The sequence below is a fragment of the Bos indicus x Bos taurus genome, chromosome 5 (genome assembly GCF_003369695.1).
Source record: "Bos indicus x Bos taurus breed Angus x Brahman F1 hybrid chromosome 5, Bos_hybrid_MaternalHap_v2.0, whole genome shotgun sequence".
In the NCBI taxonomy this organism is placed as follows: domain Eukaryota; kingdom Metazoa; phylum Chordata; class Mammalia; order Artiodactyla; family Bovidae; genus Bos; species Bos indicus x Bos taurus.
This window is the reverse complement of record NC_040080.1, coordinates 83,629,456-83,657,174: the sequence shown is the minus strand read 5'-3', so window position 1 is coordinate 83,657,174 and position 27,719 is coordinate 83,629,456. Positions and strand designations below refer to the sequence as shown.

The 27,719-nt window shown below is 40.5% G+C and overlaps 1 protein-coding gene across 4 annotated transcripts in view; it reads right to left on the bottom strand.

Moving 5' to 3' along the window:
• Positions 1–26,965, bottom strand: part of TMEM117 (transmembrane protein 117) — a 611,331-nt gene extending 584,366 nt beyond the window's left edge. The window contains exons 1-3 of one of the 4 annotated variants that reach the window (XM_027542636.1): positions 26,459–26,965; positions 22,535–22,695; positions 2,670–2,974 (exon numbers count right to left, since the gene is read on the bottom strand). In XM_027542636.1, coding sequence (XP_027398437.1) covers positions 2,670–2,946 — 277 coding nt within the window. In that variant the 5' untranslated portion in view covers positions 2,947–2,974; positions 22,535–22,695; positions 26,459–26,965. Of the gene's footprint in view, positions 1–2,669; positions 2,975–12,466; positions 12,738–12,963; positions 12,987–22,534; positions 22,696–26,458 lie in introns of those variants that run through there. The other 3 variants (XM_027542638.1, XM_027542639.1, XM_027542635.1) reach the window with 3 other exon arrangements.
• Positions 26,966–27,719: the final 754 nt, after the last annotated feature.

Genomic DNA, 27,719 nt, shown 5'->3' with positions numbered 1-27,719 from the left:
TTGTCTAGCACCCTTCACCCATCTTTAAAAACTGATCATCTCCTGCTTACCCTTCCTCTTGACCTCTTATATCCATGTGATTAGTATCATAACACCACACCTGTTCAATGTTCAGTGGATGGCCCAGCTCATATCCAATTCCTAGTTATCCTTCGTATCAATGACCCATCTCTCCATTTAACTTTAGGATCCACTATCTTCAGAACATACCCTAGTTGAGAATCACCACTAACAAATGGCTGTATTTCTGCTACAACATGCCATCTAACCACATCCATCAGTCCTTCCCCTTCTCTGAACAGGAGTACCTGTTCATCAGTTAGGTTTTGTCCACATCTTCAGGCCCCTGTCCACTCCTCCCAAACCATTGTCTTCCCCACCTCCTTTCCACGTCCAGCCAGAACCCTCTGCTAATCATATCAACAACTCTTTCCCTAGAACTTTCCATTTGTTTTCCATCCTTTGTTTCTAATACAGCAAGCCTGAGCATTCCCCAACCAGATGAATCACTCAAATTCTGTGCCAGGTAACAGAACTCTCACAGAGAAAGCTGCGCCACTATTCAGATTGCTGTCATTGAAATTTATAGTGACTAACCACCACAGCCCTTGGCAATCATCAGTAAACCCTGTCCTAGTCAGTTCACATCCACATTCCCTACTGTAACTCTTTCAAACGTTGACCACTTTCTGGGATAAGAATCCACCTTCCCATGCATGGGACATGGGTTTGATCCCTGGTAAGGCAACCAAGATCCCACATGCCTCTGGGTAACAAAGCCAGCCCATGAGGGACAACTAGAGAGAAGCCCACGCACTAAGACCTAATGCAGCCAAATAAATAAATAAGATTTCTTAAAAAAAAAAAAAATGCTGACCACTTTCTTAAGCCCTTGTTCATCAATCCCTCTATCTTTATCGTAAGCTCTTCCTTCCTCATAGTGAAACAGAAATCTCGAGGTGGGAGGACACTCCCCTCCCCACTCCTCTGCCTCAAATATACCTACTAGAGTATCAACCTTGATCTCACTCATGATTATCTCTGAGGAACTAAGTCTCTCTTACTGTCCTAAGACCACTATTTGTGCCTGGGTCCTAAGTCACAAACCAAAGAAACCTTCAGAGATACTGTCTTCCTTCTATATCTTTACCTGTGCTTCAATCTAACTTCTTCCCCCACAACGACAAGCAGGTCAATTAATCTCACCTCTCAAAACCACCATCACCTGAAATAAAAACAAAATCTCCCCTTGGCCCCTTTTCCAGTTTTAGCTACTTCCCATTTCCTCATCAAATTTCTTGAAACCACATATTTTATAATAAATATAAAAGATATACATTTTCTATGTTTATGTAATAGAAACAGATGGCTACAGTTTGAGGAGTAGAGATTGAGAAGAATATACATGTAACATTATGTGTATATAGGTACATATATTTTTGTTTATTTCCTAAACCACTGCCATCTGTTTCTAACCAAACTTCTAGACTGAAAATAACCACACTGTTACCTATGATCTTATAATTGCTAAATTCAAAGTTTCATTGCTAAATTGTCTTCCTAATTGACCCAGGAGCATTTAAAACTTTATTTCCCCCCACAGCACTTACCACCTCTTTGCATTTTATACATTTATTTGATTAGAACATTTCTCCCTTCTGTAGAATGTGTTTATGAGGGTAGATACCCTGCGTTTTCGATTCAGAGTCTAGAATAGTGCCTGGCATAATAAGTAACCAATGAATTTGTTGAATAAATAGTACCCACCTCCTGGCCAAAATAGTTTGGACCAGAGGTAGGAACCACATCCAAACTGAGTCAACTTTGTTTAAACCTAAGAGTTTAAACTCGGGGACAAGAGTCAAGACATTCTAAGTGGATATAAACTGACCTTAAGGGTGAAAAGAAAAGAAAGCAGATATGATAGAGAAGTTGAGACAAAGAACATCCTTTGTCTCATCATCCAGATAGAATTCAAGCCTCGTTTCCATTTATCCCAATTATCAAAACAAATTCTATCCCTGGTCTCTGTGAAATATCCCAAAATCCATATAGTAAGTTATTTTTAAACATAAACTAATTTAGTCTCTTATTCTGTTGCTTACTACCAAGAGATTCCTTACTATAATAGTGGTCTCTGGTTGACCAGGATGCTCAAAATAAACATCTAGAACCAATGTTCAAAATTACAAAAACAAAAAGGAAAGAAATGAAAGTAACAAGTTAGAGTTCCCATTCTAATTCCCTGAATGAACAATAGGTGTAAATATATGGGCAATGGTTAGCCTACTTTAATGATACGGAATCATTCTGTTTATGATTTACAAACCCTTTATGACATTACACTTAGGTACTACTTCTGGGAAAAGAGCTATTTACACATCTTCCTGAAGTAAGATTTCACACATTCATTTTAGATGTAACAACTTTTTTTAAAAAATTAAGTTTAGAACTAATTTTATCTCATGCTAATATTCCTCAGGCAATAGACAAGTACACCATAGACAAGTACAGGGAATATCTGAAGAACCAGAGCTACCAGAGCACACAGCAAATTAACGCTGGAAGGCAAATGAAATGCATTCTAAACCGGCATTTAGAAATAACAACGCTCTATCTTGGAGAATAGAATTTAATAATTACCTACATTACATTTCATGGGTACTTACCAAACAAACGCCGATGGAATAGAAATTTGCCAGCTATTAGTCCTATGAGAATGGCAAGTAGCCATAGAAGCACCTTCAGAAGCCTCCAGCCAACTCCTCGAGGATATTTATTTGTTACAAACGAAAAACAGTTTCCAACAACAATAACATTGGCTTCTGTTTGGCTGTGAGAAACTGGGTCCTCCGCAAATATTAAGAAGTTAAAGAAGATCACCAAGTAAGCCACGATCATGCGAGACCAGGGGTGCTGGAAATAATAACGGAAGTCTTTACCCATCCTTCAAAACTTCACTTCCACGGTTCACCTGCAGAGAAAAGATACACGGCGTTAGAGCAAAAAACAAGTAGTCCCTCTCTTTCTGTTACCCGTTCAGATTCACAACAACTCAACAAAGAGGGATTTGGAAAAGATCAATTCCTAGTTATGGTACCAAGACAAGTCTGAGACTGAGAACAGTAAGTACTGTCCCTTCCCTGTTACCTCATCATACTTCTGATCAAATGAGGACTTAGGGAAGTAAAAGAGTAGGGAGAGAGAAAGGGATATGAGAGGGCAGACTGTGGTCTGAAATTGGAATGATGACTCTTCCTATTTTAGATAATCATTTTTATGTTTTAATCATAAAACAGATCATTTAAAAATTAAAGAAACACAGAGGTAAACTGATCACCAACTAACGAAAAATAAATATCCTCTTCTACCCAAATCCTTCTCCTTGGAGTTAAGATCCCTTAATAATTTTGTGCCTATACTTTCAGATCTTCTTTTTTTTTTTAACATTGAAAAATGTGTGCACATGTACAGACTTTTATAAAAATGTTCAGTCTTCTTTGTCAAATAATTTCAGCACAGAATAAGTTTCATGAAATAGCTAAGTCTATGGCAGAGTAGTTGCAGGCAGGAGAACTTGGGGAACTCTGCTTGTGTGAACTGAGAAGGAAGGCAAAGATTTCGCAGAGGAAGACAAACTCAAATTGGAGTTTGGAAGATCTATAGAATTTTTTTCCCAGCGAAGAATGCACATATGCTTAACCTAGGTGCATGCAAGGGCCTAGAGGCACTGCAAAATATGTAACATGCCTAAAGAGCAAGGCCCTAACACAGATGTGTACTTCAAGTACAGAAGCTTTCTTAAAATGCTGATACTCAGGCCCCACCCCTAAATCTTGCTCAGCTCCTCTGTTTTTCCTCTTTGGGGGCCAGTCTGCCCATAGGAACAAAAGCCTTTCTAGGTCCTCCAGGGCTGGGTATGGGTGACTAATTTATCTAATTCTGGGGTTCAGTCTTGGTGAGCCCATATGGTGCTCACACTAAGCTGTAACTCTTTTCTTATTCAGCAATAAAGCTGATTAAATTTAGGATAATAATAAAATTCTCATTTTACACGTAGCTAAAGATACAAAGATCAAGTCACAAGCCTGAATTAACTTGAAGTTAACGGAAAATCTGAGAATAGGCTCCAAGGCTGCCTCCCAAGTTCCAGTCCAACATTCTGGGCAGATGAATATCAATTAAGACCACAAACTAAGCTAATGAAGACTTGGCTTAATTATTTAGAAAAGTTATGGAAACACACAAAAAGACTGGCAGTAAAATTTAGCAACACAGACAGTCATTGTGCCTTCTAGTCATAAAACTTTTAACCAATTTCCTTCTTCATAAATACTCTGAAATATCTGTTCTTAGGGGCTGGAGTTCAGATCACTAAGGGATGGCATTTTTTTTTTTTTTTCACATGAGATTCATCACCCAGTTATAGACCTACATTGTTCTCACACCAAAGAATGTAGATAAAAGTAGTTAAGAACAAAGACAAACATCATGCATTTTCACAGTATTCAATACGCAAGAATGCCAGAAGGGGCCAGCTGTCAACTCAATTTCATGCAAAATCTTTGGAAGTGTCCAAAGACCACTTTTAGAAGAGAATACACAGAAACACCTCAAGGCCAATGAGTCCTGAAGCAGAAACAGTTGCTATATGCCCATCAGAACTGTACAGGGCTGTCAGCTAAGAAGTTAGTTTCTCTGAAACTTCTACCAGTGAGGAATTCTGGTGTGGTTCCCCCATCAACTCCCTTCACCACCCACACACAAGCAAGGCAGCCGCATGTAGACAACTAAATACATATAACTCTGACTCATTTTTAAATAAGTGTTTTGTGGAAAGTAGGCATATATTTATTTTATTGTTGTTATTTTTAACTTCAGAATCTTGCTTTGTGGGCTCTGTAATTTCCACATGTCCAAACTGAGTTATAACATTCAAAAAAATTTGGAGGTAGCTGTTCCTCTCCAATATTTATATTGTTTCAAGAGAGAACTGTAGTACTGAACAACAACCCTGCCTTAGTACAGGTCCCAACTCCCACAGCCATGCTATGCATGCTACTACCACTCCCTTATGAATGATAAGAAAACAAAGAAGGGACTTCCCTGGTGCTCCAGTGGTTGGGAGTCCACCAGCCAATGCAGGGGACGTGGGTTAGATCCTCGTTTGGGAAGATTCCACAGTTAAGCCCATGAGCCACAACTACTGAAGCCTGTGTGCCTAGAGCCTGCGCTCTGCAACAAGAGAAGCCACCGCAACTAGAAGCCTGCACGCTGCAATGAAGAGCAGCCCGCTTACCGCAACTGGAGAAAGGCTGTGCACAGCAACAAAGATCCAGTGTGGCCACTAATAGATTCATATTATAATAATAATAACAGAAAACAACGGAACAGAGCAGGTGCTGCCTATTTAATTAACAGATCCATGAGCAGAAGAGCTGGGACTTGAATCAAAAGCCATTCCTGGCCCTTGATTTCTCTAATACACCCCAACAAATCTGGAAATGTTTCAAAAAATATTTCCAATCATGTTTACAGCTTAGTCTTCATTTCCTCTAACAGATTCATTGACTTAGACACTAGCCGAGTGAATAGGATAATCTGGTCTTATTCTTTTATGGTAAACATGTTTACATATTCTTGTCTCATACTCCAAAGTGGAATCAATGTCTCCTAGTGGGCCCCAAATTTCAAAACTTACATAACCTGAACAACAGCGCTCATCTCCGCTTCCTGACTCCCTACGTGAGGAGGCTGACAAAAGTTTGCCTAGTGATACCAGCCTGTTGTCCAGACCACCAAAACTGCTTTCCCCTCTGTACTTCCCATAAAGCATTCTGATGATCAGTACAAACGTTCGGTGACTGTACTGTTAACCCAGGATTGAGGCTGTTCAAACTGACTATGCTACAGGGTATACGCAGTCTAAAAACATTTTAACTTTTTAAAATTCAATTCTGCTCCCATATTGAGCTTTTATCTTAAGTAAAAGTGCTTTTATCTTAGCACTTAGCAGATCATAGTAAAATTATCTGTTTATGTATTTGTCTCCCTCTCTAGATCACAAAGTCCCCAGGGAAAGGGCTGTTTACTTTCAGGGCATAGCACAGTGCTGGCCTCATAGTAGGCAACCAAAAAACTGGATAAACTGAGTGGAACTACAAAAGAGAAGCCCCCTTGTATAAATGAGATGAGAAGAAGGCAGAGCAACCTGCCATTCCTTCCACTAAGGAAAGGGAAGAGCAGCTGAATCCAAAGACTTCAAGGATGATGGGCCAGTAACAAGCACTGATACACCCTCAACCCCATCCCTACAGCTACCATCCCATTTCAGCACCAGGTTCCGCACTGTTCTCATTATTACTAAGGCTAACATTTATTAAAGACCTACCACTTTGCAGACACTATGCTAAAGGGCTTTACAAACATCTCATTCAAATTTCATAGCAACCTAATGAAGAGATACTCTATCGGAAGCAATGTTTAAACTGAGTTTAGTAGCTTACATCAAAGAACAGAACAAGCCTACGCCAGAGCCAGGATTCAAATTCAAGCCAAGTGCCTTCAACATTCTATACTACATCTTCTCCACACAAAGTCATAGATTCCAAAATCTTGCCTTCTTTCATGTTGTTTAGAAAGTTCCTAATAATAAAGCCAATTGACATAAAAGATTCATACTGCTTCTAAGATAAATGAATCTACTACTACTATTCAAACTGACTTGATACCATGATTGGAAAGAACTGGGATCATGTGACTGACCAGGATTGCTCTAATTTTTTTCCTTCTCCTTTGAGCATCAGTATAAGTAGTTGAGTTGATCTGATTGTCCTTTTGCAATGCATCACTGACATTCATTCTGATTTTCCAACTCTACTTATACAGAACACTGCACCTCTGAGAACTGGACTAATTCACACTATTCAATTTCCTCTCATAATAATAAAATCATGAGCTAGATGCCACCATCAGTATCTTTCAAGCCACTGCTTTCACCAACAGCAGTGACAGGCTGAAACTTTATTCCCTGCCTGATAATCCACAGGCCTTCAGTCACGGTTTATACACTAGAGGGACTGGTATCTGGCGTAGATATCAGAAATGTAATGCGTTTTACTACAAGCCAATATTTTACCTGGTGAAGTAAATCGAAAGTGTTAGTTGCTCAGTTGTGTATGACTCTTTGGATCCCATGAACTGTAACCCTCTAGGCTCCTCTGTCTATGGAATTCTCCAGGCAGGAATCCTGGAGTGGGTAGCCATTTCCTTCTCCAGGGATCTTCTCAACCCAGGGACTGAACTTGGGTCACCTGCATTGCAGGCAGATTCTTTACCATCTGAGCCACCAGGGAAGCCCCATTTCACCTGGTACTCACAGCTAAGAATGGAAAAATGGAAAGTAGGTAATTACATGCGATTTGGGAGGAGGAGCTCAGGAAAGGACGTCTGGGACAGACATAGAGACGTATCAGTAGTTCTGTGTGGCTGGAACACAGAGCACTTGGGGGTACCCTCGGATAGTTAAGGATAATCTGGGGCTATTTTAAGGAAGATTACACAAAAGTAATGTTCTTTATTTTACTGATTGGAGACTATAGAATCAAAGTTTTCAAAGCAGAAGAGCAGTACAGTTGCTTGCAGCAGGGTTTTGAAAGATTTCTCTGCCTACTTGGAAAAAGACAAACTGCTAAGAGGCATGATGAAAATGGCAACGCTAGCTGGGAGGCAACTCCAACAGTTTACATTAAAGATAAGCAAGTACTGGACCAGGGGAACATCAAAGCCCTGCTAATTGTTTTAATCATTTACTTGATTGGACCAAAGCACCCTGCCTTCCTTACTTACTGGGGTTTTTCCAAATAAGTGAAAATCTCAAGGACTTCAAGAGTACAAATTTCATGTTTCCCTCAGCAGGAACCCTGGCTCAGGTTATGCTTTATGCATAATGACAAGTATGAGCAAGATGGAGTGTATCACTTTCATTAAAAAAAAAAAAAGTACAAGTTCATATGGCAAAGTCCTTGATGAACTAAAAAATTATGCTATACAAAAGACATTATTACTAGTGAAGTGCCCCCAAGGTCCAGCTCTGCTAATGCAGGTCTTAGCATCTAGTGATACCTAACCAGGTAATATGAACATCATTTGCACTGAGCAGCACTGTGCTAGGATTAAAAAAAAAGAATTTCTCCAAATGTTTTGAAGCTCCTTGGTATTTATGTCTCAAAATTCACCTGGAACTCTTCTTAACTCTTGTCAAAGGGCTTATTAAAGATGACTGTGCCTGTACCCTGCCAAAAGTGTGAACTTTATTTCAGCACCTTGAATCTAATTTCTTGAAAAATAATTGTTAAAAAGATTTCTTGTACTTTGTTTTTTGTGGTATGCACTTTGTGCTTCAGACAGCTGTGTGTGGGATACTTCTTGGCTGTTTTAGTACAAGACAAAGTTAAAGGTTATTTACTTCAGTTACCTAGCTACAGTATTATATTAATGTATGTTAAGCTCTTTGCAGTTGACAGAACACTGTTTATTGATATAATCATTTCATTTACTCCCTGGGAAATAATCACTTCAAAAATTGCCTATCAAAAGGGCAGACAGAGCTTTAAATTATTTAATACTATTTCCTTAAAAGATAAACAACAACAGCCTATGTTTATATCACATTTTACCTCTTAATGTTTTTATCAGGTGAAGTCACATCATTAGAAAGACTTTACACAAACAATCAAAAGCATCAGGAAGGCAAAATAAATGGTGATGGGAGAAATATGGTCCATTTCTACCTGACCTGCTGCTGCTGCTGCTAAGTCACTTCAGTGGTATCCGACTCTGTGCGACCCCACAGACGGCAGCCCACCAGGCTCCCCCGTCCCTGGGATTCTCCAGGCAAGAACACTGGAGTGGGTTGACATTTCCTTCTCCAATGCATGAAAGGGAAAAGTGAAAGTGAAGTCGCTCAGTCGTGTCGGACTCTTAGCAACCCCATGGACTGCAGCTTACCAGGCTCCTCCGTCCATGGGATTTTCCAGGCAAGAGTACTGGAGTGGGGTGCCATTGCCTTCTCTGTGCTACCCACTAGCAAATCCTTAACCACTCTGAGATTCCACTTCTTCACCAGGAGAATCCTAATGAAAATACTTTCCTCACAGGGTAGTAGTGGAGACTAAAGGATATTTCATTTGTAAGCGCCTGGTCAGTTTCAGACATTGCCTTATCTGAGGACCACTATTAAAATGCAAGTGACTCCTGGTCATTCCCATTAAACATGAGCATGGAAATAACATCAACTCTATGTTACATTTACTAAGTGGTTTTTATATGCTATTCTCAGTGTCTCGGGATTTTACTATAACACAAGGATGAATATCATCCTATTTTACAAATATTGAAAATGAGGCTCAGAAAGCTCAAGCTACTTGTCCAAAATAATATATAGAAAGTGGTGAAGTCCAGATTTGCTAATTCCATACTAATTCCATAATTTCATCATTCACTTGTTCACTATTCACTATTCACATATTCACTGTTGCATATTTGTGCCAAGCACTGGCCTACATGTGAAGGTTACTAACAAACAACACCCCTGTTGCCTTGAACCTTAGGATCTAGATTGAGAGAAAAAGACATTAAACAGAGAAAAATGAAACAGACAGTATTTTAGAAAGTTATAAGTTGATGGAGAAAATGAAAAGTTAACATGGGTGTCAGGGACGTTAAGACGGTCTCACTATAAGGTGACAGTTGCAGACGTGAAAGAAGGAAGTAGAGCAAGCAGACATCTGAGGAAAGAATGATCCAGACAAAGGGAAAGGCCTGAGCTGCACATGATTAGTGCATTTAAGGAAAAGCCAGGAGGCTAGTGTGACTGGACAGCATGTGTGTGCAGGGGAGTACAAAGGGACTAGAGATCTGGGAGACAGTATCATGATCAGGCCTCGAGGCCATCCTACCACATGGGCTTCGCTCTGTGCAAATGGGGGACAGAAGAGTGACGCAATCTGACCTGATACTTGGAAATGTACCAGATTCTGGATACATTTAAAAAAGAAGAGATGACAAGATGCACTGATGGACCGGATATGGACATGACCTGACAAACCCCAGAATGGATTTGCCATTTCCTGAGATGGGAATGCATTTCCTGAGATGAATACCTCTGGAACAGATATAGGCAACATAATAACTAACATTTTAGAGTGCTTTTTATATTTGGGGCTCTTGGCAAGTACTTTTCATGCATTATCTCAATCAGCCCTTAGACCTAACCTTTGGATTTACCAGTGAAGAAACAGAGTTTTTAAAAGGTTATCTGCCCAAGGTCATACAGCTACCAACTGGGGGAAGCAAGCAGAACCACCTCTTTATGACCCCAAAGTCAATACTCTTAATTATTATGTATTTCCTACACTGAAAAGGATAACCTAAAAAGTTCCAATGGGAAGGAAGCAAGGGTAAGAACTAGGTGGTGACTTATACCTATGGGGCACTCAAAAAATCTTTGCTGATGGATGAATAAGTGAAAAAGTAAATGTGTGGATGACAGTTGGGTAACAGACCAGACTTGTGTGAGGGGAAAAAAAAGCACTGAAGATTCTATACCAGACAGAGCAGACTCTTGATAATGGGATATCCAAGTCTGTAAAAAGAAAAATGGCAGAAGGTGAGAAAACCAAATATATATATTTGCCTGGACCAGTCCTGAGGTAAAAATAGGTCTTAGTTTACTATTTAAATTGTTGGATGAAAAGGCAAGCATGAGGAAATGACATAGTATTTTACATAATGCAAGTGTTTAATACAGGTTTTAAAAATACAAAGAGCAATAATAACAGAAGTAAAGTTGGAACTTCTCATTTTTTAGTCCAATACAAGAGACCACACAGCCTTTTAAATAAAAAGCAACCTTTTAAGTCAATCAATGAAACCACTATAAGTGGCTTTGCACAGATATCGGGTCTGTACTTGTGGTACCCTAGCTAATTTAGAGGATCACATCCATAAATCACTTCCTAGACTTTCTCTTCACATTGTTCCAATATTTAAATCACTTTTTTTCCTTGTTATCACCCTCCAGTCTTTGGGATAACAAAGCACTGAACCAATGCAAGTTTTTAAAATAGAAAACCTGAAAGCAGAGCAGGTCTGAGGTTCCCTCTAAACATGACATTAGCCAACTTTCCCATCAAAACGGCCTCTTCATGTCCTAAGTCGAAAAATCATCAACAATTAATTCTTTTAAAATATTTAGACTTTCTCTTCAGTGACTTGATAAAGAATTGTCATGATCATATTCCAGACACAACGCCAAAAAAAGTAAGAGTTAATGAATAAAATAAAATTTACTCATATCTGAAATTGCTTTTTAACTGACTGACAATATGAAGAAGCAAATTAAATACAATAAACAAGTACTGGTTTCTGAATATAAGGCTCAGATGAAGGTGGAGTGGAGTGAGAATAAGTATCTGAGTCAAAATGTCAAAATCCATAATAACCTTTAAAGTACGAAGATTGGGGAAGGAAGAATAGAGTTAGAGAGTATAAACATGATAAAAATTCAGTGTTTTACAACAGAAATAGCTCTTACAGGGACTCCACTACACTTTATACTCAATAAACTGGAAGAACTTTATTCTGAAGACGAAACAAAATCCTGAAATCTTCCTAGAAGTTCTTCTCTGGATTTCAAGCAGTGTATCATTTATAACTAGAGGGAAAACACATTTATTCAATGTACTTTAACTCAAAAAACACTTTGTTGATCATGAGACTTCTATCTACACATGAATACTAAAACAAGCATGTGATGTTTACTAGCATCTCTCTCATACACACACACGCTTATTGTTCCACAGCGGGTAGAATGAATAAGGGAGCCAAAGTGGACCTACATGGGTCAAACACACTTGTGGGCCTCCGGCATTTTCAGAAGTAGGAATAGATAAATAGCTTTATTAATCATGATGAAGGTGGTAAACACTCAAAGGTCCTCAAGTTTTGTGCGGTCTGGGGGGTTTTGTTTTTAAGGAGAACAGTCCTGAACTACAACCTGTTAATTTAATTAACGCACAATACTGGAGCTTTCACTCTGTTCGCATCCCAGGAATCACTGAAGCGAGGAAAGTTCGCCGTCCATCCTGGTGACGTCCCTCACCCGCCGGAGCCCGGGAGTTTGAGAGTACCCCCTCCCCAGCCCTCCCCCCGAGCCTCCTCCGCCCTTTCTCAGGAGGCAGGTGCGCGCTCCCCTCCCGGCCACTTCACCGACCCCTCGGCGCGCCAGCCCCCGGAAGGAAGGAGAGGAGGCGCGGGGCAGCCGGCCGGGGGCCGCGGCCGGGGCCGCAGTCGCGCGCAGGGACGAGGAGGCGGCGCGGCTGCGGGCGGCCGGGCCGGGAGGGCTTCGCCGCGGCGGGACCGACAGGCGGGGTAGGCGCGCCGGGCGCCCGGGCTGCGTACTCACCGAGGGGGCCGCGCGGACTCTGGGCGTCCGCACTCGGGAGACCCGGTGGAGCGAAGCCCTCTGCCGCGCTCGCGGCCTCTCTGGGAAGCGCGGCGAGACGGGCCAGCGGCGTCGCTGCCGCGGCTGCTGTCACCGAGCTATAAATACTGGCTCGGCCCACACCCGCCGCCGCCTACGCCAGGCGCCCTCCGCAAAGTCCGCCGGCCGCGGGCCGGGCAGCGAGAGCCGGAGCGCGAGGGCGACGGCGCCGCGCCGATGACCGCGCCGGCTCCAGCTGTGCGGCAGCCTCCGCAGCTGGAGGCATGGCCTCCCGCCGCCCCTGCCCCCGCCCTCCCCCTCCCGTTCCCTCCCCTGGCGCCCGCGCCGCGGGCCGAGCGCCTGGGCCGAGCTGCCCGGCCCGGCCCTCCTCTGCAGAGAGCGCGGCGGCGAGCGGGGGCCGACTTTGGTACCCAGAGCAGTGCGGGTGGCGGCCGGGGGCAGCCGCGCTCCAGCCTAACCTGTCAGCAGCAGTCCCTTCCCGGGGGAATCGGAGATTTCTTATAAAACCCACCATCCTGTGGAGAACCAATGAGGTTCCCAGGTGGAACGTCCTCTTAAGAGCTGCAAACTTTCTAAAGCAGTCAGGTCACAGGGCATCCTTTCTGCTTTTGTCTATTGGTGTGGAGGAGTGGGGATGGGGAGAGACAGAGACCACAAGGATGTGACAAAGTCTCAAACTTACTTTCCAGCTTGTCTGGTTTCTCTCTCTTGCTCTCTCTCTCTTACACACACACACACACACACACACACAAGCGCTAATATATTCACACATGCATACGCATGTTTATAAGCAAGCATACATTCATACATAGAAATGAACAGATAAACGTACACATGCATACATATATATACATATATATACACATATAAATGCATAGGCACATTTACACACACATGTATACAGAAGCACACACAAGCACAATTTTTAACGTTTTTGCAGCCTGAAGCTCAGAAAACTAACATTCTGTGGTGCTTAAATGATTCACTTGCAGCATGCAGGAGGAAGACCCCCTTACCACATTTGACCGGTTCCTTTCTTCTTTCCTACTGTATGTACGTGTGGCCTTTGTTTCTCTCCCTACCCAATAACAATTGCTACCTCCGTTTACAGGTTGCTTATAATGTATTAAAAGCTGCTGTCAGGGATACTGATATTCTATGCTAATGGAAGTGATCACTAGTTTGTCTAGTCAAATGGAAAATGGGACAATTTATAGCTACTTCCCAGAGAAGGCAACGGCAACCCACTCCAGTACTCTTGCCTGGAAAATCCCATGGAAGGAGGAGCCTGGTAGGCCACAGTCCATGGGGTCGCTAAGGGTCCCACACGACTGAGCGACTTCACTTTCACTTTTCACTTTCATGCATTGGAGAAGGAAATGTCAACCCACTCCAGTGTTCTTCCCTGGAGAATCCCAGGGACGACAGAACCTGGTGGGCTGCCGTCTATCCGGTCGCACAGGGTCAGACACGACTGAAGCAACTTAGCAGCAGCAGCAGCATAGCTACTTCCAGTAGCAAACTTGGGAGGAGAATAGCCTCTCTCCTGGACTATCAGCATGATTCAGGAATTGATTGGGCAGCAAGAGGGAGAGCTGAGATGTCAGCAGATTTTGAAATGGGATAGAGAGAGCCATTCCCAAGTCCTGCAGTGTAGCTAGCGTACACAGGGTTCACTGGGCGTCCACTACCATACTTCTCACTGTTTGACATGTGTTCTGCTTCTAAGAATGAACACATAAACCCCCATTGTAGTCAGTTTGTGATCATCTTATTGAACTCTCAGCATAGTGAAGCTTTCACAAGTTTCCCCAGGAATAGCTGTTTCCTATGCTTGCACTTTGTACATTTTACTGTGACATTTTTACATGTGCTGTACTTTTTTATGTCTTTTCCTCCCCCATTAAGCTATAAATGCTTTTGAGGGCAGAGACTAAATCTTACCATTGCATCCTCAATACTGAACATACCGAGTTATGGTAATGGCTCAATAAATAGCAGATTAATTCCACAGTTTAACCATTCGAGTCTACCATCCTTTTATATTTAAAAAAAAAAAAACTTGTTAAACCATGTAACTAATTAACATGAGCTCCATATGCTGTATCTGGTGCTTCCCAGGTGGGAACGAGGTAAAGAATCCTCCTGCCAATGCAGGAGACACAGAAATACGGGTTCAATCCCTGGGGAAGGAAGATCCCCTGAAGTAGGAAATGACAACCCACTCCAATATTCTCAACCTGGGAAATTCCATGGACAGAGGAGGTTGGTTGGTTACAGTACATGGGGCTGCAAAGAGTCAGACATGACTGAACAACTGAGCACACACACCATATGCTATATATATATATATATATATATATATATATATATGCCACTGTACCAGCAGGAAAGTCCTATATTTTAACTACAGTTGATTTATAATATTAGTTTCAGATGTGCAGCATAGTGATTCAATATTTTTATAGATTATACTCTATTTAAAGTTGTTATAAACTAAGGGCTATATTTCCCTGTGCTGTACAAAATATATTTTAGTTTATTTATTTTATAAGGTATAAACATACTAGTTTATACGTCTTAATTTCCTACCCAGTGTTGCCTTTCCCTCCACCCCTCTCCCCACTGGTAATCACTAGTTTTTTCTCTATATCTTTGAGGCATTGTTACATTCATCCGTTTGCTTTATTTTTTAGATTCCACTCCATGTAGGGGTGACAACATACAATATTTGTTTTTGTTTGACTTATTTCACTAAGCATAATAGCCTTCTAGGTCCACCCACACTGTTGCAAATGGCAGAAGTTTTTTTTTTTTTTTAATAGCTGAGTAGTTTACTGTTGTAAATATATACCACATCTTCTTTATCTGTTGATGGACACTTAGGTTGCTTCCATATATATCTTGGCTATTGTAAATAATGCTGCTATGAACATTGGGTTTCCCTGGTGGCTCAGATTGTAAAGGATCTGCCTGCAGTGTGGGAGACCTCGGTTCGATCCCTGGGTTGGGAAGATCCCCTGGAGGAGGGCATGGCAACTCACTCCAGGATTCTTGCCTGGAGCATCCCCAAGGACAGAGGAGCCTGGCGGGCTGCAGTCCATGGGATTGTAAAGAGTCTGACATGACTGAGCGACTAAGCATGCAGATGAACACTAGGGTATATGTAACTTTTGAATCCATGTTTTTGCTTTCTTCAGATACATACCCAGGAGTGGGATTAATGGGTCATATGTTAATTTTCTTTTTAGGTTTTTTTTGTGTGTGTTTTTTTTTTTTTTTTTTTTGAGGAACTGTTTACTATAGTAGCTGCACTGATTTACATTCCCACCCATGGTGTAATAGAGTTCCCTTTTCTCCTTATCTTCACCATGTGTTATATTTTCCTTACATCTTCATTTAGAGCAAGAAGTCTTCAATCAATTAAAACTGGAAAATCTTAAAACTTCAAGAACTGTGCAGCATAATACTGAGGCCTGTGGCTTATTAACTACCCCACCCCCAAAAAACAAGCCAAATGAAAACAAAAGGCATTTTTCCTATCCCTGAAAGATAGTGTGTACAACTCGTTGTATTTCAAAGGAGAATGGGGTGAAAATCATTGAGCAACTTCTCTTCAGATTACTTGAAAGAGAAAACTTGCTCCACTCTATGACTGGTTAAATTACACAGGTGTCTCCTAGAATGAACTTCAGTTAATCGGAACTGAAATGTCTAGCCTCTTTACATGGTGCTGTTACCCTACCTTTAGATCCCTATCTTCTTAACATATGGTCTGGCTTCCTTTAATAATAATTTTAAGAATAAGCTTAACCAATACTTACTAGTTGTTCTTAACTGAGAGGTCTCAAGTTTTAAAGAATACAGTTCTCCAGAACCAGTTCAAGGCAAAATATTGAAATGAGCAGGATTTTCTTCAATAACAATGTTCCCTTTTTACCACTGATCAAGAGGCTTGTGTCCTTTGCTTTGGTAAGCCAGGATCTTACCTGGTGGCTCAGATTGTAAAGGATCTGCCTACAAGGGTCTTACCCATCCAGGATCTCCAGTTCAGCCCTAACAACCAGACAGGGCAATAGCCTCTACATTTGATCTTTCTCACAATAACATGCAACAATAAAAGCCTGATTTATTGAAGGCTTATTGTGCACCACACCCATTTCATGTATTAAAATGTTAAAATCTCTGCAACAGGCCTGTGAGATAGATAGCTGCTGTTAGTTTCACTTCCAAGTTTACCTTTGAGGAAAGAGACTCAAAGAGACTGAGCAGTTCATACAGGATCTCATGACTAGTCCAAGTGGTGGAGTAAGGATCAGAAACCAGTCAACAGATCTCATCAGCCCACATTTCAGTCTCTCATCTTATACTTCCTCCTGTGTACCTCAAAAGGGATATGGGTTTTTACAGTTAATCTGGAATAGGGACTATTGGTGTTGAATCTGGTTCCACTACAACCCTAGCCACACCCTGAGCAAATTGCTACTATAAAATTACAGTAAGAATCCCTATTGCTTCTTTTCTTCATCATTAGGTTACTGTTATCCTTTTTCTCTAGTCTCTTTCCATCCCAGTTGCTACCTACCACACAGACCTACTGGGAGTTTTAAATGCCTTAATATGTATAAGACACCTATACAATACCAGTTACATAATGGGTGCTCAATAAAGGCCATTCTTCCTTCCCATCAAACTTTATTGTGCTATGAAAACCTTCTTTCAGGTCAAAGTTTATTGGTCCAGTACACAAATGATGATTGCTTACTCATAGAAATTAATCATTTCTCTAGTGTTGGCCAGCAGTGTTTGAAAATGGTATAGACACAAGCCCCAGAAAGAAGCCAAGATGGCAGGGCTATGTATCTCCCATTAGCCCATCCATATTTTAACCAAACGACTCCATTTCTTTTTTTATAGGCAGCAAACTGACTCCAGTTTCAGACAACATCTGGGCAATGATAGAAATAGTGGAAGTAGGAAACTCTTAAATGAAAACTCTCCAATCATCTGCCTACTCCACCTCCTCAAGCAGAGTCAACCCTGCCGATAGGCTTAAAATGTGTCTTGTTTACATACAATGTCTTTGTAAAATCCAACCGAGTGCAGAAATTAGAAGTAACCACATGAGATTATGTTTTACTGTTTACCTCATCCCATTAGACTAATAATAGAGCTATACTCCATTTGAAAAAAAAAAGAAAAAGACAAGCTCAGTATACATTTCGAAATTTGGTGAAAACTTTTTATCACACCAAATGATCCTCTCTAAATGGACCTTTGAAACCAAAAGGAAACTACAGGAGGAAGCCTCTGTAATCCATACCAAGTGTACCAGGAAACCCTTTCATCAATGATTTGATGAACTCCAAGCAAAACTATTTTTAACTTCCAATAGGTCAGTCAGAATGATATTAATTGCACACTCCAAACATAAACAGCACAATTTCCTTGTTGCCAAAGAGGCAAGAATAGAAGTTTGAAGCTGATCCGTAATTTTCTTCTGGTATTTAAAGGCCAGTGACTCTATTGCCAGGATTCTTCTCAGCAATCCTAACTGTGAATGTCTATCCCAGCATGCAGCATACTCTGATATATTTTAGTTAGCCCGCATGTCCTGAATTTTGCTTGGGGAAAGATGATCATCACATGTCTACTGCTTGGACCATTAGAGCCTTTGCTGTGGGATCCTGGTTCTGCCCAGATAGTGGCAATGTGATATTAAGCCAATTACTGAACGTCTCTATACATTAGTAGTACTTGCCTTATAGGCTGTTAGAGGGATTAACTAATGTGTCTTACACTTTTAACATTTGGCCTGGTTCATATTAAGTTCTCCATAAATGATCTTCTTATTATCATAATTATTTATCTCCTCCCTGCCCTGCTTATATTTCCATGGAGTTTCTTTTACCAAATGACTGATTCACCTAGCCCCCACTTTAGCCTATAAAGGGCTTGGCAGAGGGATTTTTCTGTACAGGTTTTAAAACAAGAGTCATGCAAACAAAGCATAGACTAACAGTCATAGGAAGAGTAGAGCTGTCACCTGCTTAGTGGCCAGCATTTGCCCTGTCTCATGCCCATCCTGAAGAATCTGCATAAATGCAGCAGTTCCTTCAAAGGGCCATTTCTTGTACGATGACAGAGAGGGTCAATTGTTTCACTGCCCACTCACTTTAGTTCTTTTTACTGCCTCTTCTGGATCTCTCCCCTCTGCCTCACACCCACTCTTACATATACAGAGGCCCTAAGAACTAACCAGCCCTTCACTTCCAGGAAGCAGCACTTGACTGAGGTTGGGGATGACTTCATCCACAGGAATGTGACTGCTGGTTTTAAATGGCAAATTTGCCTTTGGGAAGTTTTGAGTTGACTTTCACTTTCTTCCTGCTTCATTTCTCCTAAAACAAATGGCTTTTTTTTTTTTTTTTTCTTCTTCAGACTGTTTCCAGTAGATCCACTTAGACAGGTTTCATAGACAGCCCAAGAGGGAGAGGCTAGATTTGAGGGACTTCGAAACTCTTGATTAGCAGCTTCAGCTGCATGCAACAAATTCTGATAAATTCTCTTTTCTTTTTTATTCTGTTAAAATATTTTCTAATTTTCCTTGTTATAGCTTCTAGATACACCTATCATTTTAGAGTGGATATTTAATTTCCAAATACATTTTTTTTAAGTATCCTTGATATTAATTTCTCATTTTGATACTAATTTCTCATTTAAATGCTTTCTTCCCTGCAATCACCCTCTGTGTTTTTTCAGCCTTCTAACTTTATTGAGGCTTTCAATAGTTAACTCAAAGATCTCTCTTGGTAAGTGTCACATTGTACTTGAAAATATGTGGGTTATTTTCAGATATCTTTTGATATTGATTTCTAACATAATTCCACAGTGATAAGAGAACAGTTTCTGTTTGATTTCAATACCTTTAGAGCATGAAATTTTTGTACCTTGTTTTATGTCCCTAGAGATGTTCCAATGTCTCCTGGTTTACAGTCTGTGGGAACTTGAACAGAATTTGTATCCTACTCTTGTGTGAAAATTGTATAAATCTTAACTATGTTGAATTGGTTCATAGTGCTTTCCAGATCTACTATATCCTTCTAATTTTCCAAATATTCATTCTGTTAATTTTTGAGAGTTTGATATTGAAATTCCAACTAAAAATCTTAATTTATCTACTTAAAAATAATCGTAACATATAGTGGAATATATGTGACTATGTTCTGTATTTTCCAAGTCTCCTGTAAATGTGTTATCATAATTTAAAAAAAACACGAAAGAGAAAAAAAATGAGGAAAAAAACTCTCTTGATTTCACGTAAAGTACCAAATACACCACCCAATCTATAAATCTATCCAAAGCAACTAGTCCATTAAAGCACTGCAAGGTGCTGAGGTTTCAAAGATAAACACAGCATGTCTGTCTCCACAAGAAACTCATCATGTAAATAAGCAGACAAGAGATGGATAAAATCACCATAAATACTAATGAAAGGTGACATGTGATGAAGGCCAAATGCATTCAACTTGACCATAAGGTCTATACAAATTTGAAATAGAGAAAAAAGCCATCCTTATGAATTGCTGTATCACACCAGATGGAAGAAGATGTTTGAAGCAAACACTGAAGGATAAAGAGAATTTAGATAAGCAGAAAAGGGAGAAAGAAGAAATGCCAGGCAAAGGGGAAGACACAGAAACGATGCTCATTACTCATAAGGTTTGCAGTCAGTACACACTGAAGCAGGGGAGAAAGAGAGAAAAGACCAGGAGGAGAGACAGTGGGAAGAAGGGATATGGAGAAGAAGCTGGAAGAATCAGGAATGGTATGGCCCATTCACAGGAAAAGATTGTATGGGATAGTGAATAATATCTTTGAAGAAGTAGGGAAAGCCAGTTTGTTGAAAAAGGACTTTTCAGTTCCAGTTATTTTAGCACTAAGAGCCTCAGGGCAGGAAGATAGGATATGGGAGAGTAAAACAAAAGATAAGAGAAATAATTAGCAGCAGGAATTTTTAAAATTAAGAAATGAAAATGATTTACTTCTGTATTTGAAGTAAATACAGAATGTAGCCATGAAATGAAAAACAGTAGCTTAACTCTGCCCATAGACTAGAAGGGCTGTTCTCCCTGCCTCCTTTAAGGGTTAAGGGGAGACATCCCCCAACCCTCGACTGTCTCAACTTTTGGAAAAATAAGGAGGGGCTTTGCAAGCCTTTTTTTCAGTGCCTAGGTCCTCTCTTCCATCATAGCTGCTCAGCCCAGAGGCCTGCCTGGCCCACTCCTCCAAGTTTTAGGATATCATTAAAAAGATAGGTCTGTGCAAACAATGACAGGTAAAAGTGTCACTATTTAAGGATGACATAATATTCCATATAGAGAACCCTAAAATCTCCACCCAGAAACTATTAGAGTAAATGAATTCAGTAAGGTTGCAGGATACAAGATTAATATATAGTAATCTGTTGAATTTCTGTATGTGTGTATGTGCTCAGTCACTTCAGTCATGTCTGACTCATTGCGACCATTTGGACTGTAGCCCACCATGTTCCTCTGTCCATAGGATTTCTCAGGCAGAAATAGTGGAGTGGGTTGCCATTTCCCTCTCCAGGGGAATCTTCTCAACCCAGGGATTGAACTCATGTCTCTTATGTCTCCTGCATTGGCATCTGGGTTCTTTACCACTAGCGTCACCTGGGAAGCCCGAATTCCTGTATACCAATAATGTAATATCAGAATGAGAAAAATTTTTTTAATTTATTTTAAAAATCACATCAAAAAGAATAAAATATCTAGGAATAAACCAAGGAGGTGAAAGATCTATACTCTGAAAATGATAAAACACTGATGAAGGATATTGACAATGATATACAAAATGGAAGATAACCTATGCTACTGGATTGGAAGAATTAATATTGCTAAAATGGCCATATTTCCTAAAGCAATCCACAAATTTAATGTAATCCCTATCAAAATATCCATGACATCTTTCATAGACTATAATAAACAATCCTAAAATTCACATGGATAAGAATATATGATATGCATACACAATGGGATTTTAGCCATAAAAAGAATGAAATTATGCCATTTTCAGCAATGTGGATGGAGATGTAGGTTCCATCACTGGGTCAGGAAGATCCCCTGGCATAGGAAATGGCAACCCATTCCAATATTCTTGCCTGGAAAAATCCCACAGACAGAGGAGTCTGGTGGGCTATATCCATATGGTTGCAAAGAGGTGGACACCACTGAGCAACTGAGCACGCACATCCCTTACATGGGCCTGTACACTGTAGAAGAGAATGCTGAAGCCTTATGAAGTTAGACTTTAAGATAATACTATACTCAGGGAAATAGGTTGGACAGGGAAAGACAAAAACTGTATGATATAATATATGTGGATTAAAAAGTACAAATAAATGTATATGCAAAATGCAAACAGACTCACAGACATGGAAGACAAACTTGTGGTTACCAAAGAGAAGAGGGGAGGAGAAAGGACAAATTAGGAGTATGAGGTTAACATACAAACTACTACACATAAAACATAAGCAACAAGGACATATTTTATAGCACAGGGAATTATAATCATTATCTTGTAATAACCTAAATGGAGTATAATCTGCAAAAATACTGAATCACTATGCTGTGCACATTAAACTAATATAATATTGTAAATCAACTATATTTCAATAAAAGTAATTAACTTTTTAAAAAGGATAAGTCTCACAGAAAGCATTATCTTCACTTAGTGAATTAGGTATTATGATACTTAACTTCAAAATATTGTAGACTAATTTATATGGTACAATCCACATCCTTTTATCTACAAGTAAGCAAATTATCTCCTGTCTTCATTGTATTTGTTTCTTAGGCTGCTGTGACAAATTACCACAAATGGTGGTTTAAAACAACAGATACTTATTTTCTCATAGTTCTAGGGCCCAGAACTCTGAAGTCAAGGTGCCATCTTGACTTCAGGGTCTTCTCTCTCCAAAGACTCCAGGAGAGAATGTTTCCTTACCTGAAACTTCTAGTGGTTCCTGGTATCCCTCAGCTGGTCAGCTCTATTACTCTGATCTCTGCCTCCATCTTCATGGCATCTTCTCTTCTGTGTCTTTGTGTCCAAATCTTCCTCTCTTTTCTCTTATAAAGATACAGTCATTGGATCTGTATAAGTGAAATCTAAAAAGAAATGATACAAAATGAACTTATTTATAAAACAGATACAGACTCACAGGGTTGGAGAATGAACTTATGGTTGCAGGGGGGAGAGATAGGGGATCAATGTGTATATATGTTTTCCATGAAATGGATAACCAACGGGGTCCTACTGAATAGCACATGAAACTCTACTCAATGTTATGTGGCAGCCCGGATGGGAGGAGGGTTTGGGGGAGAATGCATACATGTCTTAGAATACCTAAGACCCTTTGCTATTCACCTGAAACTATTACAACATTGTTAATCAGCTATACTCCAATATAAGACGAAAAGCTTTTTAAAATATAAATAAATCAGATACAGTCATTGGATTTAGGACCTGCCCCAAATCCAGCATGATTTCATTTCAAGATCCTTAACTAATTACAACTATAAATACTTTAGTTTCAAATATAATCACTTCTGAGTTACCAAGTAAATCTGAATTTTGGAGGAATTCAACCTATTATATTTATATTCACAAATAAGCAAGTATCCCCTGTCCAAATGTCATGGTTTTACTTGCAGTACTGGGTTATTCCTCCAATATAGGGTAAAAATACACGGGAGAAGTCATTTACTTAATGATAAAGTGTTTTTTGTAAATATCCCTCTGAATAATGTTATCCAATCTCTCACATTATGACTCCAGCATTGTACACCCCTGGGTCTTTTTTGCTTCTATTTGGAGAGGTATATTATGCCTCTAAATGCCAAAGTGCTGAATGTTATTTAAGTTTCCATTCCAAAATGTAAAACCATCATTTTCAGGAAATTCTACTGTGTCAGATACTTCTCTTGATGTGGTGGTGAAAAAAAAACAAAGCTTATGCTCTCATATAGCTTGTTTCAGCGAGTGTATAGGTGGTTAACACAAAAGGCATAATGGTAAAACTTCAGGCAGTGAGAAATGCGATTAAGAAAAGTAGGTAGAGGTGGGAGGGCCAAATTAGGGGCATGGGATTAAGAGATACAAACTACTATATATAAAATAGATAAGCAACAAGAAGATACTGCATAGCACAGGGAATTATAGCCATTATCTTGGTAATAACTTTTAATGGAGTATAATCCGTACACATACTGAATCACAGTGCTGTACATCAGAAACTAATACAATATTGTAAGTCCACTACACTTCAATGGAAAAAGAAAAGAAAAACGGGAAGAATCAGAGCATAGAGAAAGATATGGAAATTTTGGAAAGGGTGGCCAGGGCAGATTTCTCTTGAGGGATATTTGTGCAGAATACTTAAGGTAGGTCCTTGCTGCCACAACCTTCTGTCTATTTCCTTCATTGCATTTTTGCTAGAGGTGCTAAGTAATCCACATACTACATTAAACATAATGTTCCTGCAACATAGCAACAGTTCTTCATGTCAAAGGTGTTTTCTGTGTGGCCAACCTAGCACAGATCGATACATCTGTGGTGTACATATTTGCAATCACTGCACTGTTCCAGGCACTTTTCTACATGTAGGCAGAAACAGAAAATACACAGCAAAACTCCTCTGTATCATGTAACTCCCCTAGAATGATGGGAACTTGCCTTCTAGCATTTGACACAGAAACAGAAACCTGGGGTTTGATCTCCAGCTCTCCTACATCCTTCTTACCCTTAGAAAGCCACTATATACTCCTAAGCCTCAGTTTCCAAGTCGGTAATATAAGGAAATTACACTAGACAATCTCTGAATGCCCTCCCGACTCTAGCACTGCACTGTTTTAGAGGAGGTGGCAACCTGATTTACTACACCATAGTTAAAAATTATTTCAATTCAGGCAGCCATCAATATCCCTGGAATCCTAGATCCTAGGGGGATCCCTAGCAGGGATCCTAGATCCTGGGATCTGTAGTCAGGTGGGTGGTATGATTGTGGGAAGAAGATGACAATATCTATTTTGAAGCAGAGGTCCCAGTTGGCAACTGGTTAGATGGGGAGCAGATTTAGCCTCATGGAGTTATGGAGCTGCCAAAAACTAGACAGAGAATTCAGTGGCTTCAAGAAAAGATTGAGTTAATACATATGAAACACTTAGAATAGTGCTTGGCACAGAGTAAACCTCAATAAATAAAGTTATTATTATTGGCGTATCCCAGAAGAACTAGGTTACACTTAGAAAGCCACAGGAGGATAGTTGAGCAGACATGGCAAAGAGCTGGATAGGAAAGCAGCTGATTGGTGGGCATGCTGTTGCCCACCAAATATAAACCCTTGCACCCTGAATGCTAGTCCCTACCCACCAAAGGTACAAATGCAGATTTCTAGCTTGGGCAACTATGTTGATGATGATGCACTTTAGTGAAATAAAAAAATAAATCTGCATGCAAGCTTTAGAAAAATAATACATTTGGATTCAGACAATAAGCTTGAGATATCCAGGTAAAGACGATGGAGATTTCCAGCAGGCAGTTGTGTATGCAGACCTATAACTTAGGCAAGAAACCCAGACTGAAATAACAGATGTGCCAGCCAACAGTATCCATTATGAGTCAGTGTTTCTAAAGTGTGGTCTCCAGACCATCTGTGTTACAGTAAACTAATGTGGGTGTTAAGAGCAAATTCCAGAACCCACCAACTGAATCAGAATCTCCTGCCGTGTGTTTAGTAATTTTAATAAGCTCCTGAGTGATTCTTACGTACAATTTAAGTTGGAGAAACATAGGTAGAGGGAATTATTGAAGTTATGGCTCTGTTGGTGAAGTCGCGTAAGAGAATGCAGGAGAAAAGGCAGCCAGGGAAGCCTTGTTGATACAGCCTTGCAGCACGTGGAATTCCATCACTTCATGCCACCTATTTTTTTTTTAATTTAAATTTATTTATTTTAATTAGAGGCTAATTACTTTACAATATTGTATTGGTTTTGCCAAACATCATGTATCCGCCACAGGTGTACACGTGCTCCCAATCCCGAACCCCCCTCCCACCTCCCCATGCCACCTATTAAGTGAGTAGGGCTCAACCTCAACTTCACATTAGGGTAATCTGATGCTTGGGACTCATCCCAGACCAATGAAATCCATCTACCAGAGGGAATGTGGCAGGTCCTTTCCCTCCAAAGTCCCAAATAGTTGCCCTATATCAAAGCTTGCAAACTGGTGAACAATTAGGCCTGTTAAATTATTTTCTTTGACCTCACAATACTCTAAAATTCTAACTTGGGGTCCAGCAACTAGGACCCTGTGCTTCCAACAGCATAGGGCACAGATGCATCCCTGGTTAGGAAACTAAGGTCCTGCATGCCACATAACAAGGTAAAACAAAACAAAACAAAACAGAAAATTCTAACTTAGTTGCAAATATTTAAAAACAAATAGATTTCACATTTAAAAAAATGAAAGCCTAGCTTCTCAGAAAACTTAAAGAACTGGCCTTGCTGTGCCTATATTCTTAAATGGCAAAACAGCTGCTCCAAAATGGCCTTCTCTAGTCATTTGAGTTACCTGCCTGGACCCCTGACCTCTGAAGGCATTTGAGTCCTATAATATACTCAATCGAGGGGCTTTATCATCTCAGTTTTCCCCACCCTCTGCATACCAGTCCCCTCGAATCCTAAGTACCTCTCGTCACTGACACCAGTCCCCCTGAGCATGGCACAGAGATAGGAAAATCACATAAAACAGGCCCTACCTCACCTTCTGGTTTTACCCTCTGATTCACAGGCCACTTCCTGGAGCTGGAGTCACCAACATCTCAGGTCACATGGAGAGAACTGGGGCAGCTGTTCTGGGAGCAGCACTCACCTCAGGCCAAGGTGAAGTCTGATACCGACACTGATACCACTGCTTTCTACAGGCAAGGCGAGGCCCCTTGCTGCCACGAATCAGCAACACCTGGGTTCCCCGGAATGAACCCTCACCTCAGGAAATCACTCTTCTTTGGGATGGAGCAGCGCTGGTTTCTTTATCCAGAAAGCTTCCTTAGGTCCCTGGAGGCCTAGATTCAGTAAGAGAAATTTGAGAAGCGTGGCCTGCTCGGTGATAACGAACTTCCTTAAATCTCATTTCCCTTATATCCACAAATACCAGCAAATGGATTAGTCATTACTTTTGAAAGTAGCAATACTGGACATCAGCATATAATTTTTAGTGTTTTAGTGCTGTGAGGATATATATATTAATATAAGTAATTTGTCACTTAAAACTGTTAAGCTGGCACAAAGTATTTTCTATCTGCAATAACAGGGAAAAACTTGAAAATTAGCATGTAAGCTGATGTGCAAAGTGTTTTAACTAATTTGTCAGATCAGATCAGTTGCTCAGTCGTGTCCAACTCTTTGCGACCACATGAATCGCAGCACGCCAGGCCTCCCTGTCCATCACCAACTCCCAGAGTTCACTGAGACTCACGTCCATCGAGTCAATGATGCCATCCAGCCATCTCATCCTCTGTCGTCCCCTTCTCCTCCTGCCCCTAATCCCTCCCAGCATCAGAGTCTTTTCCAATGAGTCAACACTTCACATGAGGTGGCCAAAGTACTGGAGTTTCAGCTTTAGCATCATTCCTTCCAAAGAAATCCCAGGGCTGATCTCCTTCAGAATGGACTGGTTGGATCTCCTTGCAGTCCGAGGGACTCTCAAGAGTCTTCTCCAACACCACAGTTCAAAAGCATCAATTCTTCGGCACTCAGCCTTCTTCACAGTCCAACTCTCACATCCATACATGACTACAGGAAAAACCATAGCCTTGACTAGACGAAACTTTGTTGGCAAAGTAATGTCTCTGCTTTTGAATATGCTATCTAGGTTGGTCATAACTTTCCTTCCAAGGAGTAAGCGTCTTTTAATTTCATGGCTGCAGTCACCATCTGTAGTGATTTTGGAGCCCAGAAAAATAAAGTCTGACACTGTTTCCACTGTTTCCCCATCTATTTCCCAAGAAGCGGTGGGACCAGATGCCATGATCTTCATTTTCTGAATGTTGAGTTTTAAGCCAACTTTTTCACTCTCCACTTTCACTTACATCAAGAGGCTTTTGAGTTCCTCTTCACTTTCTGCCATAAGG